The sequence below is a fragment of the Triticum urartu genome, chromosome 3A (assembly GCF_056163025.1).
Source record: "Triticum urartu cultivar PI428250 chromosome 3A, HENAU_Tu73, whole genome shotgun sequence".
Classification (NCBI taxonomy): Eukaryota; Viridiplantae; Streptophyta; class Magnoliopsida; order Poales; family Poaceae; genus Triticum; species Triticum urartu.
The window spans coordinates 141,746,859-141,768,703 of NC_141875.1; the positions used below are offsets into that span (position 1 = coordinate 141,746,859).

At 46.8% G+C, this 21,845-nt stretch overlaps 1 protein-coding gene across 1 annotated transcript; it reads right to left on the reverse strand.

Annotated features, from left to right (window-relative positions):
• Nucleotides 1–827: 827 nt before the first annotated feature.
• On the reverse strand, nucleotides 828–2,574 carry LOC147978967 (uncharacterized). Its single transcript, XM_087514966.1, has 3 exons — nucleotides 2,329–2,574; nucleotides 1,427–2,278; nucleotides 828–1,325 (listed from the first exon to the last, which is right to left on the reverse strand). The coding sequence occupies exons 1-3, from the start codon at nucleotides 2,572–2,574 to the stop codon at nucleotides 828–830; spliced, it is 1,596 nt and encodes a 531-aa protein (XP_087371092.1).
• Nucleotides 2,575–21,845: the final 19,271 nt, after the last annotated feature.

Consider the following 21,845-nt stretch of genomic DNA (forward strand, 5'->3'; position numbering starts at 1 on the left):
CTTGTATCATGGAGTTAGAAAGCTTAGGTTATCACCCCACTCAAAAGGGGTGCATCTATTCCCTCCAGCGAATTGGAATATTTCTTTTCGTAAATGCTAAATGGTGAACGCGTGCTTGTCACTTTTTCGACTCGGCCCGGACACCACAGTTCGCATACAAAGAAATAAAATTATGTCATTTTGTCATGTGATTTTTTCCCCTAAAATATTAAAATGCATTGCTTTCAAACCGTGCATCAAAATATTAATCATCTTTCACCTGTGTGTTACTTGCGACGAGATCACCGAGGACTAGTGTCCTAATTTGGTTCACGTCCTGGCCGTTCGGTGCCTGGCCAGGAGCTTGCCTGGAGGATGTTTGCTTCATGTCCTGGATAAAGCATGATGTGGCCTGGCCTGGACATACCGCAACTTAATTAGCCTGGCTTGGTACCCAGGCAGGTTAGTTAGCCTGGGCCAGGCGTCCTTGTCCTAGCGCCTGGTGCGAACAATGGCGCCTGTATAAAGCGTGTGATGTGACGTTTCACATTCAAAACCAGTACACGATTTGACCCTTCACATGTTCTTGTCTAACCCAGGCACAAGGCCTTCAACCAAACACTACACTTTCAGGCATGGCTGGCCAGGCAGAAAATAGCAAATTTTCAGGCAACTTTCAGGCACTGCTTTTTATCAGGCATGCATGTCACGAGCTCATCCTTGCAAGGGATCGGAGAGGGGAAGGGGGATGAGATCGAGACTTGGAGAAGGGGGATTTCTTTCCAAGGGAGGAGGTACAGATTAGGTGAGAGGTTCAGAGACTTGACATAATTTCCACACACGCACACCTACTCGCTCCAGCTGGCTATATAGTCAGGCAACACTTGGCAACTCGCCTTACAGGTGGGTCCGTGCCAGTAGGCAGCGGGGCCCACCGAATCACACGTCCACCGCATCAGGTCCTGATGATGCCGGTGTGACATTCCCCTCTTCTTCAAAACAAGCGCCATCTTCAGGAACGTCGTCATCGCCAGCCGCTGGCGCGTCCCAGGCTGCTGCTTGAGGGAAACGGGGCGGAGGGTATCGTAGTCCTCCCAAGTAGTTGCTGCCTCGCCACTGCGCCATCGCACCTTGACTTGCACCAGAGCACTTGCGCCCCGCTTGACCATGCGGCGCTTGACAATCTCCACTGGTTCATCGTCGTGGCCGGCGAGGTCGGGCGGTCGGGGCAGCTCGGAGAAGACCGGTGTGTAGTTGGGAGTGAACGGCTTGAGCTGAGAGACGTGGAAGACGGGGTGGATTCTGCTGTCCGCTGGCAGCTCCAGTTTGTCGCCAGCTTGCCGATTCTGTCCAGCACCACAAATGGCCCAAAGAACTTGTATGCCAACTTGGCGCATGGTCTGTTCGCCACCGAAGACTGCGCGTAGGGCTGGAGTTTGAGAAGAACCTTGTCGCCCACCTCGAAGGAGCGCTCGGAGCGATGCTTGTCCGCCTGTTTCTTGAAGCGATGTTGGGCGCGAAGAATTTGTTCGCCTAGTCGTGCCGTGTGCAGGCCCCAGTCCCAGGGTTTGCCGTCGATGATGGGCACCTTCTTGTCGTCCCAAAGTGTCATGGCGCCCAGGTTGGGTTCAACGCCATACAGAGCTTTGAAGGGGGTGCACTTGATTGAGGAGTGGAACGACGAGTTGTACCAGAATTCCGTTGTAGGTAGCCAGCGGTGCCATTGCCTAGGCGAGTCGTGCACGGCGCAGCGCAAGTACATCTCCATGCACTGGTTGACATGTTCGCTCTGGCCGTCCGTTTGGGGGTGGTAAGCCGTGGAGAAGAGTAACTTGGTGCCCGCGCTGGCGAAGAGTTCGCGCCAGAGAGCGCTGGTGAAGACGCGGTCGCGGTCGGAGATGATGGAGCTGGGGATGCCGTGCAGCTTGACGATCTGATCCCAGAAGACCTTGGCGACCTGAGGAGCCTTGAACGGGTGCCGAAGCGGAATGAAGTGCGCAGATTTGGTCAGCCGATCCACGACTACCATGATTGAATCGAAGCCCTCTGATGATGGTAACCCTTCCACGAAATCCATGGTGAGGTCGCGCCAGGGAGCAGTTGGCACTGGCAGGGGCGCGAGCGTGCCTGCCGGCTTGGACTGCTCGTGTTTGGCATGCTGGCACACAGAGCACTGCCGCACGTAGTCGGAGACGTCGATCTTCAATCCGTCCCAGATGAAGAGCTTCTTGATGCGCTGGTAGGTGGCCGTCGCGCCAGAGTGGCCACCCAGCGCGCTGTCGTGCAGAGCGCTAATGATCTTGGTGCGGAGAGTCGTGTTCTTGCCGATCCACAAGTGTTCCTGCTTGCGGATGAGCCTTTGTAGAGCTCGTAGCCGTCGTCATCGAGACTGTGGATTGCAAGGCGCGCCAGATGATCCTGTGCATCGGCGTCCGTGGCGTAGGAGTTGGCCACCTCTTGCACCCATGCCGGCTGGCAGATGGAGAGCGCGTCGAGGTTCAGGGTCGCGCCCACACGAGAGAGAGCATCCGTGGCTCCATTGTCGCTGCCGCGTCTGTAGCGGAACTGGAACTGCAAGCGCACCAGCTTGGCCATGGCCTTGCATTGCAAATCAGTGGCGAGCTACTGATCTTGCAAGTTGCAGAGACTCTTGTGATCGGTGACGATGGTGAAGGGGCCCCGTTGCAGATATGCGCGCCATTTCTCGACGGCCATCATGACGGCGAGGAACTCCTTCTCATACGCCGACAGCTTCTGATTGCGCACTCCCAGGGCCTTGCTGAGAAACGCCACCGGGTGCCCATCCTGTGCCAGCACCGCGCCGACACTGGTGTCGCACGCATCCGTCTCAATCGCGAACGGTCTCGTGAAATCGGGGAGCGCGAGCACTAGCGCGGTCACCATGGCGCGCTTGAGGAGATCGAACGCCACTTGTGCCTTCTCAGTCCACTCGAAGCCCTTCTTGGTCAGTAGGCTTGTGAGCGGCTTGGCAATGATGCCGTAGTGTGCAATAAACTTGCGGTAGTAGCCGGTGAGGCCGAGGAAGTCGCGCAGCTCGGTGTCAGTTGTTGGCGTCGGCCATGCCACCATAGCTTGCGTCTTCTCAGGGTCCGTGGCGACACCGTCCTTGGAAATGATATGGCCGAGGTAGGAGATGTTGTCTTGCGCGAATGAGCACTTGGACTCCTTGGCGTACAGCTGGTGCTCGCGAAGAAGAGCGAGAACGGGACGAAGATGTTCCAGGTGCTCCTCCAGCGTTTCACTGAAGATCAAGATGTCATCCAAGAAGATAATTACGAACTTGCACACGTACTTGGCGAAGATTGCGTTCATCAGGCACTGGAACGTGGCCAGCGCGTTCGTCAGCCCGAATGGCATGACCATGAAGTGGAAATGGCCATGGTGCATTTTGAACGCCGTCTTCTCTTCGTCGCCCACGCGCATGCATATCTGGTGGTAGCTAGCGCGGAGGTCCAGCTTGGAGAAGAATGCTGCTCCAGCCAGCTCATCGAGCAGTTCGTCCACTATGGGCAGGGGAAACTTGTTCTTGACCGTAGCGTCGTTGAGCCGGGGATAGTCGACGCAAAAGCGCCAGGTGCCATCCTTCTTCTTGACGAGCAGCACGGGCGCGGCGAACGGGCTCATATTGTGTTCAATGACACCTGGCTGAAGCATCTCTTGAACTTGGCGCTCGATCTCGTCCTTCTGCAAGGGCGAGTAACGGTACGGCCACGAGTTCGCGGGGCGCGCGTCGTCCACCAGGGTGATAGCATGATCATAGCGACGGTGAGGAGGCAGGCCCTTGGGTTCAGCGAACACATCAGCGAAGTCCGTCAGGACGCTCTGCACACTTGGTGTGATTTTGGCCGCCTGCGGCTCAGGTGAGCGGGACAAATCCAGCACGACCATGTGTTGGGGAACGTAGCATAAATTCAAAATTTTCCTACGTGTCACCAAGATCTATCTATGCAGTCATCTAGCAACGAGGGAGGAGTGGATCTACATACCCTTGTAGATCGCACGCGGAAGCGTTCAAGAGAACGGGGTTGATGGAGTCGTACTCGTCGTGATCCAAATCACCGATGATCCTAGCGCCGAACGGACGGCACCTCCGCGTTCAACACACGTACGGAGCAGCGACGTCTCCTCCTTCTTGATCCAGCAAGGGGGGAGGAGAGGTTGATGGAGATCCAGCAGCACGACGGCGTGGTGGTGGAAGTAGCGGGATTCCAACAAGGCTTCGCCAAGCGCTGCGGGAGGAGGGAGATGTGTCATGGGAGGGAGAGGGAGGCGCCAGGGCTTAGGTGTTGCTGCCCTCCCTTCCCCCACTATATATAGGGACAAGGGAGAGGGGGGCGCAGCCTTGGCCCTTCCTCCAAGGAAGGGTGCGGCCAAGGGAGGAGTCCATCCTCCCCAAGGCACCTAGGAGGTGCCTTCCCCCTTTAGGACTCTTCCTTTTCCTCATCTCTTGGCGCATGGGCCTCTTGGGGCTGGTGCCCTTGGCCCATATAGGCCAAGGCGCACACCCCTACAGCCCATGTGGCCCCCCGGGGCAGGTGGACCCCCTTGGTGGACCCCCGGGACCCTCCCGGTGGTCCCGGTACGTTACCGATAAAACCCGAAACTTTTCCGGTGACCAAAATAGGACTTCCCATATATAAATCTTTACCTCCGGACCATTCCGGAACTCCTCGTGACGTACGGGATCTCATCCGGGACTCCGAACAACTTTTGGGTTACCGCATACTAATATCTCTATAACCCTAGCGTCACCGAACCTTAAGTGTGTAGACCCTACGGGTTCGGGAGACATGCAGACATGACCGAGATGACTCTCCGGTCAATAACCAACAGCGGGATCTGGATACCCATGTTGGCTCCCACATGTTCCACGATGATCTCATCGGATGAACCACGATGTCAAGGACTTAATCAATCACGTATACAATTCCCTTTGTCTAGCGGTACGATACTTGCCCGAGATTCGATCGTCGGTATCCCGATACCTTGTTCAATCTCGTTACCGGCAAGTCTCTTTACTTGTTTCATAACACATCATCCCGCGATCAACTCCTTGATCACATTGTGCACATTATGATGATGTCCTACCGAGTGGGCCCAGAGATACCTCTCCGTTTACACGGAGTGACAAATCCCAGTCTCGATTCGTGCCAACCCAACAGACACTTTCGGAGATACCTGTAGTGTACCTTTATAGCCACCCAGTTACGTTGTGACGTTTGGCACACCCAAAGCACTCCTACGGTATCCGGGAGTTGCACAATCTCATGGTCTAAGGAAATGATACTTGACATTAGAAAAGCTTTAGCATACGAACTACATGATCTTGTGCTAGGCTTAGGATTGGGTCTTTGTCCATCACATCATTTTCCTAATGATGTGATCCCGTTATCAATGACATCCAATGTCCATGGTCAGGAAACCGTAACCATCTATTGATCAACGAGCTAGTCAACTAGAGGCTTACTAGGGACATGGTGTTGTCTATGTATCCACACATGTATCTGAGTTTCCTATCAATACAATTCTAGCATGGATAATAAACGATTATCATGAACAAGGAAATATAATAATAACTAATTTATTATTGCCTCTAGGGCATATTTCCAACAGTCTCCCACTTGCACTAGAGTCAATAATCCAGTTCACATCGATATGTGATTAACACTCAAGGTCACATCCCCATGTGACTAACACCCAAAGAGTCTACTAGAGTCGATAATCTAGTTCACATTACCATGTGATTAACACTCGATGAGTTCTGGGTTTGATCATGTTATGCTTGTGAGAGATGTTATAGTCAACGGATCTGAACCTTTTAGATCCGTATGTGCTTTAAAAATCTCTATGTCATCTCCTAGATGCAGCTACCACGTTCTATTTGGAACTATTCCAAACAACTGTTCTACTATACGAATCCAGTTTACTACTCATAATAATCTGGATTAGTGTCAAAGTCTGCATCGGCGTAACCCTTTACGACGAACTCTTTTACCACCTCCATAATCGAGAAAATTCCTTAGTCCACTAGTTACTAAGGATAACTTTGACCGCTGTCCTGTGATCCATTCTTGGATCACTCTTGTACCCCTTGACTGACTCATGGCAAGGCACACTTCAGGTGCGGTACACAGCATGGCATACCGTATAGAGCCTATGACAAAAGCATAGGGGACGACCTTCGTCCTTCCTCTTTCTTCTGCCGTGGTCGAGCTTTAAGTCTTAACTTCATACCTTACAACTCAGGCAAGAACTCCTTCTTTGACTGGTCCATCTTGAACACCTTCAAGATCATGTCAAGGTATGTGCTCATTTGAAAGTACCATTAAGAATTTTGATCTATCCTTATAGATCTTGATGCTCAATGTTCAAGTAGCTTAATCCAGGCTTTCCATTGAAAAATACTTTCCAAATAACCCTATATGCTTTCCAGAAATTCTACGTCATTTCTGATCAACAATATGTCAACAACATATATTTATCAGAAATTCTACAGTGCTCCCACTCACTTCTTTGGAAATACAAGTTTCTCATAAACTTTGTATACACCCAAAATCTTTGATCATCTCATCAAAGCATACATTCCAACTCCGAGATGCTTACTCCAGTCCTTAGAAGGATTGCTGGAGCTTTGCATACTTATTAGCATCTTTCAGGATTGACAAAACCTTCCGGTTGTATCACATACAACCTTTCCTCAAGAAAACCGTCGAGGAAACAATGTTTTGACATCCTATCTGCAAGATTTCATAAATAATGCAGTAATCGCCAATATAATTCCAACAGATTCTTGGCATCGCTACGAGTGAGAAAGTCTCATCGTAGTCAACTCCTTGAACTTGTCGGAAAACATCTTAACGACAAGTCGAGCTTTCTTAATGGTGATACTTACCATCATTGTCCGTCTTCCTTTTAAAATCCATATGTACCTAACAGCCTTACGACCATCAATTAGTTCTTCCAAAGTCTACACTTTGTTTTCATACATGGATCCTCTCTCGGATTTTATGGCCTCGAGCCATTTATCAGAATCCGGGCCCACCATTGCTTCTCCATAGCTCGTAGGTTCATTGCTGTCTAGCAACATGACTTCCAAGACAGGATTACGTACCACTCTGAAGTAGTACGCATCCTTGTCATCCCACGAGGTTTGTTAGTGACTTGATCTGAAGTTTCATGATCACTATCATAAGCTTCCACTTCAATTGGTGTAGGTTCCACAGGAACAACTTCCTGTGCCCTGCTACACACTAGTTGAAGAGACGGTTCAATAACCTCATCAAGTCTCCACCATCCTCCCACTCAATTCTTTCGAGAGAAACTTTTCCTTGAGAAAGGACCCGATTCTAGAAACAATCCCTTATTGCTTTCGGATCTGAGACAGGAGGTATACCCAACTGTTTTGGGTGTCCTATGAAGATGCATTTATCCGCTTTGGGTTCGAGCTTATCAGCCTGAAACTTTTTCACATAAGCGTCGCAGCCCCAAACTTCTAAGAAATGACAGCTTAGGTTTCTCTAAACCATAGTTCATATGGTGTCATCTCATCGGAATTACGTGGTGCCCTATTTAAAGTGAATGTGGTTGTCTTTAATGCCTAACCCATAAACTATCGTGGCAATTCGATAAGAGACATCATGGTATGCATCATATCCAATAGGGTGCAGTTATGTAGTTCGGACACACCATCACACTATGGTGTTTCAGGATGTATTAGTTGTGAAACAATTTCCACAATGTCTTAATTCTGTGCCAAACTCGTAATTCCGATATTCATCTCTATGATCATATCATAGATATTTTATCCTCTTGTCACGACGATCTTTCAACTTCACCCTGAAATTACTTGAACCTTTCAATAATTCAGACTCGTGATTCATCAAGTAAATATACTCAACATCTACTCAAATCATCTGTGAAGTAAGAACATAACGATATCCACTACATGCCTCAGCACTCATTGGATTGCACACATCAAAATGTATTACTTCCAACAAGTTGCTTTCTAGTTCCATTTTACTGAAAACGAGGCTTTCAGTCATCTTGCCCATGTGGTATGATTTGCATGTCTCAAGTGATTCAAAATCAAGTGAGTCCAAACGGTCCATTTGCATGGAGTTTCTTCATGCATATACACCAATAGACATGGTTCGCATGTCTCAAACCTTTCAAAACAAGTGAGCCCAAAGATCCATCAACATGGAGCTTCTTCATGCGTTTTATACCGATATGACTTACGTGGCAGTGCCACAAGTAGGTGGTACTATCATTACTATCTTTTGGCATCAACATGTGTATCACTACGATCGAGATCCAATAAACCATTCATTTCAGGTGTAAGACCATTGAAGGTATTATTCAAATAAACAGAGTAACTATTATTCTCTTTAAATGAATAACCGTATTGCGATAGACATAATCCAATCATGTCTATGCTCAACGCAAACACCAATCTCGATGGTAGAGGGAGCGTACGATATTTGATCAACCTTGGAAATACTTCCAACACATATCGTCATCTCACCTTTAGCTAGTCTCCGTTTATTCTGTAGCTTTTATTTCGAGTTACTAACACTTAGCAACCGAACCGGTATCTAATACCCTGGTGCTACTAGGAGTACTAGTAAAGTACACATTAACATAATACATCCAATATACTTCTATCGACCTTGCCAGCCTTCTTATCTACCAAGTATCTAGGGTAATTCTGCTCCAGTGGCTGTTCCCCTTATTACAGAAGCACTTAGTCTCGGGTTTGGGTTCAACCTTGGGTTTCTTCACTAGAGCAGCAGCTGATTTGCCGTTTCATGAAGTATCCCTTCTTGCCCTTGCCCTTCTTGAAACTAGTGGTTTCACCAACCATCAACAATTGATGCTCCTTCTTGATTTCTACTTTTGTGGTGTCAAACATCGCGAATATCTCAAGGATCATCATATATGTCCCTGATATATTATAGTTCATCACGAAGCTCTAGTGGCTTGGTGGTAATGACTTCGGAGAACTATCACTATTTCATTTGGAAGATCAACTCCCACTTGATTCAAGCGATTGTTGTACTCAGACAATCTGAGCACAAGCTCAACAATTGAGCTTTTCTCCCTTAGTTTGCAGGCTAAGAAAATCGTCGGAGGTCTTATACCTCTTGACGTGGGCACGAGCCTGAAATCCCAATTTCATCCCTCAAAACATCTCATATGTTTCGCGACGTTTCAAAACGTCTTCGGTGCCTCAACTCTAAGCCGTTTAACTGAACTATCACGTAGTTATCAAAATGTGTATGTCAGATGTTCGCAACATCCATAGACAACGTTCGAGGTTCAGCACACTGAGCGGTGCATTAAGGACATAAGCCTTCTATGAAGCAATGAGGACAAACCTCAGTTTATGGACCTAGTCCGCATTATTACTACTATCAACTTTCAACTAAATTTTCTCTAGGAACATATCTAAACAGTAGAACTGAAGCGCGAGCTACGACATAATTTGCGAAGACCTTTTGACTATGTTCAGGATAATTAAGTTCATCTTGTGAACTCCCGCTCAGATAGACATCCCTCTAGTCATCTAAGTGATTACATGATCCGAGTCAACTAAGCCGTGTCCGATCATCACGTGAGACGGACTAGTCATCATCGGTGAACATCTTCATGTTGATCGTATCTACCATACGACTCATGCTCGACCTTTCGGTCTCTTGTGTTCCGAGGCCATGTCTGTACATGCTAGGCTCGTCAAGTCAACCTAAGTGTTTCGCGTGTGTAAATCTGTCTTACACCCGTTGTATGTGAACGTTAGAATCTAACACCCGATCATCACGTGGTGCTTCGAAACAACGAACTGTCGCAACGGTGCACAGTTAGGGGGAACACTTTCTTGAAATTATTATGAGGGATCATCTTATTTACTACCGTCGTTCTAAGTAAACAAGATGCATAAACATGATAAACATCACATGCAATCAAATAGTGGCATGATATGGCCATCATCACTTTGCTCCTCTTGATCTCCATCTTCGGGGCTCCATGATCATCATCGTCACCGGCATGACACCATGATCTCCATCATCATGATCTCTATCATCGTGTCTTCATGAAGTTGTCTCGTCAACTATTACTTCTACTACTACAGCTAACGGTTAGCAATAAAGTAAAGTAATTACATGACGTTTATGTTGACATGCAGGTCATAAATAAATTAAGACAACTCCTATGGCTCCTGCCGGTTGTCATACTCACTGACATGCAAGTCGTGATTCCTATTACAAGAACATGATCATCTCATACATCACATATATCATTCATCACATCCTTTGGCCATATCACATCACATAGCATACCCTGCAAAAACAAGTTAGACGTCCTCTAATTGTTGTTTGCATGTTTTACGTGGCTGCTATGGGTTTCTAGCAAGAACGTTTCTTACCTACGCAAAACCACAACATGATATGCCAATTGCTATTTACCCTTCATAAGGACCCTTTTCATCGAATCCGATCCGACTAAAGTGGGAGAGACAGACACCCGCTAGCCATCTTATGCAACTAGTGCATGTCAGTCGGTGGAACCAGTCTCACGTAAGAGTACGTGTAAGGTCGGCTCGGGCCGCTTCATCCCACAATGCCACCGAATCAAGATTGGACTAGTAACGGTAAGCATATTGAACAAAATCAATGCCCACAACTACTTTGTGTTCTACTCGTGCATAGAAACTACGCATAGACCTAGCTCTGATACCACTGTTGGGGAACGTAGCATAAATTCAAAATTTTCCTACGTGTCACCAAGATCTATCTATGGAGTCATCTAGCAACGAGAGAGGAGTGTATCTACATACCCTTGTAGATCACGCGCGGAAGCGTTCAAGAGAACGGGGTTGATGGAGTCGTACTCGTTGTGATCCAAATCACCGATGATCCTAGCGCCGAACGGACAGCACCTCCGCGTTCAACACACGTACGGAGCAGCGACGTCTCCTCCTTCTTGATCCAGCAAGGGGGGAGGAGAGGTTGATGGAGATCCAGCAGCACGACGGCGTGGTGGTGGAAGTAGCGGGATTCCAACAGGGCTTCGCCAAGCGCTGCGGGAGGAGGAAGATGTGTCATGGGAGGGAGAGGGAGGCGCCAGGGCTTAGGTGTTGCTGCCCTCCCTTCCCCCACTATATATAGGGCCAAGGGAGAGGGGGGGCGCAGCCTTGGCCCTTCCTCCAAGGAATGGTGCGGCCAAGGAAGGAGTCCATCCTCCCCAAGGCACCTAGGAGGTGCCTTCCCCCTTTAGGACTCTTCCTTTCCCTCATCTCTTGGCGCATGGGCCTCTTGGGGCTGGTGCCCTTGGCCCATATAGGACAAGGCGCACACCCCTACAGCCCATGTGCCCCCCCGGGGCAGGTGTACCCCCTTGGTGGACCCCCGGGACCCTCCCGGTGGTCCCGGTACGTTACCGATAAAACCCGAAACTTTTTCGGTGACCAAAATAGGACTTCCCATATATAAATCTTTACCTCCGGACCATTCCGGAACTCCTCGTGACATCCGGGATCTCATCTGGGACTCCGAACAACTTTCGGGTTACCGCATACTAATATCTCTATAACCCTAGCGTCACCGAACCTTAAGTGTGTAGACCCTACGGGTTCGGGAGACATGCAGACATGACCGAGATGACTCTCCGGTCAATAACCAACAGCGGGATCTGGATACCCATGTTGGCTCCCACATGTTCCACGATGATCTCATCGGATGAACCACGATGTCAAGGACTTAATCAATCCCGTATACAATTCCCTTTGTCTAGCGGTACGATACTTGCCCGAGATTCGATCGTCGGTATCCTGATACCTTGTTCAATCTCGTTACCGGCAAGTCTCTTTACTCGTTTCGTTACACATCATTCCGCGATCAACTCCTTGATCACATTGTGCACATTATGATGATGTCCTACCGAGTGGGCCCAGAGATACCTCTCCGTTTATACGGAGTGACAAATCCCAGTCTCGATTCGTGCCAACCCAACAGACACTTTCAGAGATACATGTAGTGTACCTTTATAGCCACCCAGTTACGTTGTGACGTTTGGCACACCCAAAGCACTCCTACAGTATCCGGGAGTTGCACAATCTCATGGTCTAAGGAAATGATACTTGACATTAGAAAAGCTTTAGCATACGAACTACATGATCTTGTGCTAGGCTTAGGATTGGGTCTTTGTCCATCACATCATTTTCCTAATGATGTGATCCCGTTATCAATGACATCCAATGTCCATGGTCAGGAAACCGTAACCATCTATTGATCAACGAGCTAGTCAACTAGAGGCTTACTAGGGACATGGTGTTGTCTATGTATCCACACATGTATCTGAGTTTCCTATCAATACAATTCTAGCATGGATAATAAACGATTATCATGAACAAGGAAATATAATAATAACTAATTTATTATTGCCTCTAGGGCATATTTCCAACACCATGTACCAAATGTCGTTGTCGGCTTGCCATTTGCGCAATTGGTCTGGTTCGATTTCCTCCACCCGCTCGTGCTGCTTCGGTCGAACACCTTGTAGGGTGATCATGGCGTCGTGGTGCTCGAAGGTCAGCGTCTTGTCGAGCCAGTGGCAACTCATCGGGCTGAACTGCTCCAGCCAGTCCATACCGAGCACACCGTCGTACGCACCCAACTCCAGTTGCCGCATGTTAGTGGTGAAGGTGTGGCCCTGAATCCACCAGTTCAGGCCTTGTACCATGCTGTTACAGGTCATGCGCGCGCCGTTGGCCACGCGAACCTCCACTGCGGGCACTGAAACGGTTGGAGCGTGCACGCGCACGGCGAACGCCTTGGAGACGAAGCTGTGCGTGCTCCCCGAGTCCACCAGAAGCAACATGACTTGATTGCCGACGAGTGCACGCAGACGGATGGTGCGCGGTGACTCGGTACCGGCGACCGCATGGGTGGAGAGCACGCAGCACTCAGGCGTGGGATCCTGCTCCACCGGGGCATCGAGCAAGTCCAGGGCGTGCACCGCGTCGTCAATAAGCACTTCCCCATAGTCGCCAACTTGGATCGTGAGCAGTTGTGTGGCCGGCTTGCATCGATGGTCGTGTGAGTAGCGATCGCCGCATTTGAAGCAGAGTCCGTTGGCGCGGCGATGCTCACGCAGTTGTCGTTCGCGCGCGAGGTCATCGTTGGGATTGCATACCATACTTTATTTGCTTTTGGTTTGATCATAGAAATTCTACGCAACTCAAGGACCCACGGAGAGAGTTGGGGATTTCGTTATTTTCATATTTGAGTTTTCTCAAACTTTGAGAATAGGATCATTTGATTTTAATTATTTTATCATCAATTATTTCTATTACAAAAATATGAGAGAGGGAATAAAATGACTTTCCCAAAATAAAGAAATATTGAGGATTTAATAATAGAATCAAATAAGATTTTATTTCGGAGTTTTGTGTTATTTTATTTGAATTTACGAAAAATGCGCGTTTTTCAAAATTGCATTTAGGCCTCAAATAAATGTTCACTCTGTCCGGCTTGATTTTAGAAACCGGGGAAAATTTATTTCGGGATTTTTGGAGTCCGTTTAGTATTTCTTTTATTTGTTTTTCTACGCGAAATATTTTTGAAAAAAAACGCAACCGACATACGGGCCGTGTCCAACCCGGACACTAGGCCCGTCCAGGCTTTATAAGCCAGGGAGCCCAGCCCGGGAACTCCCAAACCCTAGCGCCGCCGCCGCCGCCTTCGCCGCCGTCGCCGCCCCGCGCCGCCGCCCCGCCGCCGCCGACCGCCGCCGCCACCGGAGCACCGCCGCCGCCCGCCGGATCCATCGCCGGAGTTGACGGAGGTAGTTTTTTTTTCAGTCGCCGGTTTTCCCCAAAAACCGTTCGGTTTTTTCGACGGTTTTGTTCATTTTTTTAGTTTCGGTTTTTTTAAATAGATCGGTTTTTCCGATTTATTTAAATAGCGAGCGTTCGTTCGTTCTAGCGAACGTTCGTCGTTTTTCTTTTCTTGGATTAAATCTGCGATTGTTCTGATCGTGATTTCTGATCCGATTTTTGTTTTAGTATAACTTTTCGCTCGTTTATCGGAATCAGGCGATTCAAGCGCCTGGAGTTTCGTCTCGAAACCCTCTATCCGTTTAACCAACTCAAACAAGTTTTTGCTTCTGTAAAATTTGACCTAGATCCAGATTAGTAGAACGAAGTTTGTTTCTTTCGCCGTTTGACTTTCGTTGCTTCGTTTGATTTGATTCTTTTTGCAAACCGGAGTTCTTAAGTTGAACCTTCTGGTTAGATCTCTTATTTGAGTTTTACCTGTGCATTAGTTGAGTACTTATTGTATGCTTGTTTGTTTGTCTGCGATAGAATACCCGGAGTGCGCCGCCTGTTACTTCGAATCTCTAGGTTTCACGGATCATCGGCAAGGCAAGTAACACTTTGATCATGCTTTCCAACTACCCAGTTTTATTGCATTAGATCAATCCTCACACATTGCATGATTAGGATCTAATTAAATTGTGGGTTTGGGAAGTAGTTGAGGTAGTACCTATTACCTGTTGTATTATCAAACCTTTGGGAGTTACTTCTACGTTTGCCTATTATGCCATGCTATGCTAATAGACGTGGATTGGGTGAGTGAATATCAATGACAGATGTGAGTTTGTTAATTAATGGTTTATCTAAGATGGCAACTTAAACACACATGTGGGTGGATTGAGGTACCTGGGTATTCCAGGATTGCCTGTTTTCTTTTGGACCGCCACCCAGGCCCAAAGGGATCATGAGATTTTTCATACTAGAAACTTCCGTGTTCAGCCACAAGCTATTATGGGCTCTAGCATAGTTGATTAAGTCGTGCGAACTCTTACAGGGTAGACTAGCAGATGTAGGGGAAAGTAGGTGTAACGGTCTATCCATCGTAAGGTGCTAGCGCTTCTGAAAGACTATGTCTCGGTCATCCGTTTCTCAAACACCATGTAGTGCGAGAAACCAAACGGAGGCGATCGAGTCTTGTGAGGAAAAGTGCGCAAACCTCTGCAGAGTGTATAAACTAATCATGGTTAGCCGTGTCCCCGGTTATGGACATCTTGAGTATCTAGTACTTGGATTATCATGTGAATCTCAACATGTTACTATAAAATTAAGTTTGACGGGTTTGTTTAATGATGTTTAATTGGGATTGAGGATGCTGTCAACCATTCTCAATATTTAACAACTACCATGATAGTTAAATAAAATTTATTCCTTTGCAGTAGGGAAAAATTTGCTTTACGCAAAACTGTAATCATAGAGCTGTCCACCAGCCAAATATGCATATAGTATAGCTGTTTCATTCCATTACTCTCTATGTGTTACTTTGCCAGCATATTCCATGTGCTGACCCGTTTTCGGGCTGCAACGTTAATGTTGCAGATTTTTCAGACGATGATTAAGGAGTTTTAGGTCGTGGTTCTATACTCAGTGATGCCGTTGGAGTTGATGGACTCACTTATCTTCTAAGCCTTCCGCTGTTATCGTTATTAGATGGCCTTAAGCCATATTTATTGTAATAAGTTCTATATTGAGACACTCGATGTAATAGGTGTGTGATTGCTACTTTGTTATAAATCCTTCAAGTACTGTGTGGTGTCAGCATTACTGATCCAGGGATGACACCTGAGCACAGAGATCAGACTGTTTGAGGTCTGGTCGCTACAAAGATGGTATCAGAGCACACGCTGACTGTAGGACACGACCACTAAGCTAAAGACCTAGATTACTACTCACTCTCTTCTCTTCTGACCTCTCATCTTTTCTACTCTTTAGGATGACGGATGCAAGGAACAAATTCATGCAACCGGATGAAGATACACCCTTTGGACGTCACTTGAAGGAACTCACTAGATACCTGAACATAGGAGTACCAAGCTTCACCGGAACCTACAATGCCACTTTACCTGAAGAAGAGCGCTGGATGATTCAAGTTCAAGTTCTAGGAAGGACGTTCATGCCAGTCACTGAGCCCATAGAGTTTTCTTTGGATGCACCAACTTGGAGTCTAGGAAAGAGCATGACAGCTCACATCGCCATGGGACGCATTGAAGAAGTCTACCGCAATGATCTCAAGGATACTATCTACCAGATTTGTGGGCGCCGAGATGAGCACTGGGAGATGATCAGCACCAGAAAGGATAGATCAATTGCAGCTTTTATCCAGAAATTAAACCAGCACATTCGACGTCAGGAGAACCAGATGTGCGCCGACATGATAGACCTGAAGGAAGGCAAGGGCAAGAATCAAGGAACTGGAGGAAGAACTCAAGGCTACACGTGAAGATTATGAAGAGGAGATAGAAGTATTAGTGGATAAGAATGCCGACCTAACAATGAAGATCGGGATATTTATGGGAGGCCCTACACCAGTAGATGAAGACGAAGAACACAAGGAGATTCGCCCGGAAGACTACATCATCATCGACGACACTGACTCGGATCCAGATGATAGCGATGATGACTATGTTGATGAAGCCGGAGCAGATATCATGGAGTCTACAACCGAAGAATATTTCTAGTAGACCACCTCATCAGTAGTATTAGTCCACCATGTAAATACAGTAGTCCGAGCACTTTTGCGATAGTTAGATCGATTGTATGCCCTTGTTTGATTAAATGAAGTGAATTGTTTGTTTTTTCCTCATGTGCATATGGGTAGTGTTTTCTTTTTAGACCCCCTCTATTCTTAAATCTCATCTTTTCTAAACCCTCAGATGCCTCCGAGACGTGACCCCGGATTTACCTTCCCACCGGAGCTCACCCATTTGATCCAGCAGCAGAACACATTGATGCAGTTGCTAGTCCAGAATCAGAATCAAGGGAACAACAACAACAACAACAACCCACCACCACCACCACCTGTTGATCACTTAGCCCGTTTTCTTAGGCTGAATCCGCTGGTGTTTTCCAGTAGCACCGAGCCGATAGTAGCAGATGATTGGCTCTGCAAGACAGCTAGAGAGTTGACCACAGCCGGATGCACAGATGCGGAGAAGGTGAAGTTTGCCGCACATCAGCTTGAAGGACCCGCAACATCATGGTGGGAGAATTTCACAGCCACTTTCCCTGTCGACACTGTCACATGGGACCAGTTTCAGCAGGCTTTTCAAACTGCCCATGTTTCAGCAGGAGCTATGGCCTTGAAGAAGCGAGAGTTTCGCAACTTGCGCCAAGGAGGACGGACAGTTGGCCAGTATGTGGAGGACTTTAGTAAATTAGCACGTTATGCCCCAAATGACGTTGCTACGGATGCAGCTAAGCAGGAGAAGTTTCTGGAAGGACTAAATGATGAGTTGAGCATGCAGTTGATGGTAGCAACCTTCAACAACTACCAGGAGTTGGTAGATCGTGCTCTTATGATTGAAGGGAAGCAGCAACAAATTGAAAATCGCAAGAGGAAGTATGCACAAGGAAAGTACAATTCAGGAGCTCAGCAGAAGCCACGATTTACCCCTAGACCAGGAGGACATTTTCAACATACCCATGGAGGAGGTAGCTCGCACAATCACAATGGCACCAAGAATGGTAATGGTAATGGAGGAAGCAACGGCCAGAACCGTACCAACCCATCAACCCCAGCCAAGAAAGACCTGAGCCAAGTCACTTGCTTTAAGTGTCAGAAGACCGGACATTATGCCAATGAATGTCCTGAAGGCCAGAATGGCAATGGAAGCTCTGGGAAGAAGCTGAACCCTTTCAACAGGGGACAGGTGAACCACGTTAACGTGGAGGAGGTTGAAGAGCAGCCGGATGCAGTAATAGGTAAGTTTTTGGTAAGTCATTTACTGCACTCGTTCTTTTTGATACTGGTGCATCGCATTCATACATATCAAGGGGATTTGTGGATAAGTATAACCTGCCCACTAAGGTTCTTAGAACACCTATGCTAGTAAGCTCACCAGGAGCGGAGTATATGGCCAGTCAAGGATGTTTCCAAATGCCATTAAGTATAGGAAGGCATATTTTCCCAACGGATTTAATTATTCTAGAATCCCAAGGTTTGGATGTAATTCTCGGTATGGATTGGCTGTCTATGTATGGGGGAAACATCGATTACGCCAGTAAGACAATTTTGCTTATGACGCCAGAAGGAAGAAGGATCAAGTATGTATCCCAGCATGCGCCAAATAGGACACAAGTAAATTCCTTATCAGGAGTTGTGCAGGAGGAAGTACCAGTGGTAAGGGATTTCCCTGACGTATTTCCAGAAGAGTTGCCAGGCATGCCACCGGATAGAGATATTGAGTTTTTGATTGAGCTTTTGCCAGGCACAGGGCCAATATCGAAGAGACCATACAGGATGCCCGCAAAGGATTTGGTGGAGATTAAGAAGTAGATTAAGGAGTTACTGGATAAAGGTTACATTCTCCCAAGTTCGTCGCCTTGGGGATCACCAGTACTTCTAGTGGAGAAACAGGATGGATCGTTAAGGATGGTTGTTGATTATCGTGGGTTGAATGAAGTAACGATCAAGAACAAGTACCCACTACCAATGATCAATGATCTGTTTGATCGATTGCAAGGAGCTAAAGTGTTTTCCAAGATCGATTTGCGATCAGGGTACCATCAATTGAAGATTCGGGAGCAAGACATACCTAAGACAACATTCACCACAAGATATGGGCTGTATGAGTACACCGTTATGTCATTTGGTCTGACTAACGCACCTGCCTATTTTATGAACATGATGAACAAAAGTGTTTATGGAGTTTTTGGATAAGTTCGTCGTAGTGTTCATTGATGATATCCTTGTTTACTCGAAGAATGAGGAGGAGCATAAGGAGCACTTGCGTTTGGTACTTGGTAAGCTCAGAGAACACCAGTTATATGCCAAGTTTAGCAAATGTGAGTTTTGATTGAAAGAAGTTGGATTTCTCGGACACGTTATATCCGGAGAAGGTATAGCAGTAGATCCCACTAAGGTTGATACCGTGACAAACTGGGAAGCCCCAACAACAGTTGGAGAGATCCGGAGTTTTCTTGGACTCGCAGGATACTACCGGAGATTCATTGATAATTTCTCAAAGATTGCGAAGCCTATGACGGAGTTGTTGAAAAAGGATACCAAGTTCATATGGACTAAGGAGTGTGAGGCTAGTTTCCAGGAGTTGAAGAAACGTTTGGTTACCTCACCAGTATTGATTTTGCCAGATCAGACCAAGGATTATGAGGTGTATTGCGACGCTTCACGTCGAGGACTTGGAGCAGTGCTTATGCAGGAAGGAAGAGTGGTTTCCTATGCCTCACGACAGCTTAAGCCGCATGAGTTAAATTATGCTATGCATGATTTGGAGTTAGCAGCCGTAGTGCATGCATTGAAAACATGGAGACATTTCCTCATTGGAAATCATTGTGAGGTGTACACGGATCACAAGAGTTTGAAATACATTTTCACGCAGAAGGAGTTAAACCTCAGACAAAGGAGATGGTTGGAGCTCATCAAGGATTATGATATGAGATTGCATTACCATCCCGGAAAGGCTAATGTAGTAGTTGACGCATTGAGCCGTAAGAGCCATGTCAATACACTAATGACGGGAGAAATACCAAAGGAGTTAGCCGAGGATCTTCGTGAGCTATGTTTGGAAATAGTTCCGAGAGGCTATGTAGCAGCATTGGAGATTCAGTCAACTTTGATGGACAGAATCAGAGAAGCTCAGAAGACTGACAAGGATATTGCCTCTATAAAGGAGAAAATGAGCGAAGGAAAGGCTAAAGGATTTCGTGAGGATGAGCACGACACCCTATGGTTTGAAGACCGTGTTTATGTGCCCAATGACTCAGAGATCAGGAAGTTGATTCTGCAAGAGGCACACGACTCACCATATTCGATTCACCCAGGAAATACCAAGATGTATTTGGATTTGAAGGATACTTTCTGATGGACCGGAATGAAGAAAGACATTGCGGAGTATGTAGTAGTTTGTGATGTATCTCAGAGAGTAAAGGCAGAGCATCAGAAGCCAGTAGGATTGTTACAGCCATTGCCGATACCCGAATGGAAGTGAGATAAGTTAGGCATGGATTTTATCACGGGATTACCCAGGACTCTTTCAGGCTATGACTCGATTTGGGTTGTAGTTGATCGGTTGATGAAAGTAGCTCATTTCATCCCGGTAAAGACCACTTACACCAGTGCTAAGTTGGCAAAGATATACATGACCAAGATTGTATGCTTACATGGAGTTCCGAGGAGTATAGTATCAGATAGAGGAACCCAGTTTACCTCAAAGTTCTGGAATCAATTGCACGAAACTTTGGGTACCAAGATAGAGTTCAACACAGCTTTTCATCCGCAGACAGATGGACAGACCAAGAGAGTCAATCAGATTTTGGAGGATATGCTGAGAGCCTGTGCGCTAGATTATGGATCTAGTTGGGACGACAATTTGCCATATGCAAAATTCTCTTACAACAACAGCTATCAATCCAGTTTAAAGATGGCCCCTTTCGAAGCCTTGTACAGAAGGAGGTGCGGGACACCGTTGTCGTGGGATGAAGTTGGAGACCGTCAGTTGTTTGGGCCTGATTTGATTAAGGAGTCTGAACAGAAGGTGAAGTTGATTCGCGATAGGCTTAAGGTAGCCCAGTCCAGGCAGAAAAGCTACGCAGATTCTAAGCGCAAGGAGACAGTTTACGAAGTCGGAGACCGAGTTTATCTTCGAGTATCCCCACTTCGGGGAATAAAGCGCTTTGGTGTTAAGGGAAAGTTAGTGCCATGATTTGTAGGACCATACCGAGTATTGGAACGTATGGGAGAAGTGGCCTACAAGTTGGAATTGCCCGAAGGATTGTCAGGAGTTCATGATGTGTTCCATGTTTCTCAGTTGAAGAAGTGCCTCGCGGAGATGGCTGACATACCCTTGAGAGACACAGTGCCATTGGAAGCAATTCAGTTGGATAACAATTTGACCTATGAAGAGAAACCAGTTAAGATTCTCGAGTTTGCCAGCCGAGTCACCCGCAACAAGGTTATCAAGTTTTGTAAAGTTCAGTGGAGCCACCACACGGAGGATGAAGCCACCTGGAAGCGAGAGGAGGATTTGCTCAAGGACCACCCTCACCTATTTTCTAGCCAACCCGAATCTCGAGGGCGAGATTCATCTTAAGGGGGGTAGGTTTGTAACATCCCAAATTTTCAATTTGGAATGTTATACACTAGATCATCATTGCATACCATACTTTATTTGCTTTTGGTTTGATCCTAGAAATTCTACGCAACTCAAGGACCCACGGAGAGAGTTGAGGATTTTGTTATTTTCATATTTGAGTTTTCTCAAATTTTGAGAATAGAATCATTTGATTTTAATTATTTTATCATCAATTATTTCTATTACAAAAATATGAGAGAGGGAATAAAATGACTTTTCCAAAATAAATAAATAAATATTGAGGATTTAATAATAAAATCAAATAAGATTTTATTTCGGAGTTTTGTGTTATTTTATTTGAATTTAGGAAAAATGCGCGTTTTTCAAAATTGCATTTAGGCCCCAAATAAATGTTCACTTTGTTCGCCTTGATTTTAGTAACTTGGGAAAATTTATTTCGGGATTTTTGGAGTCTGTTTAGTATTTCTTTTATTTGTTTTTCTACGTGAAATATATATTTAAAAAAACGCAACCGACCTACGGGCCGTGTCCGACCCGGACACTAGGCCTGTCCAGGCTTTATAAGCCGGGGAGCCCAGCCCGGGAACTCCCAAACCCTAGCGCCGCCGCCGCCGCCGACCGCCGCCGCCACCGGAGCACCGCCGCCGCCCGCCGGATCCGTCGCCGGAGTTGCCGGAGGTAGTTTTTTTTTCAGTCGCCGGTTT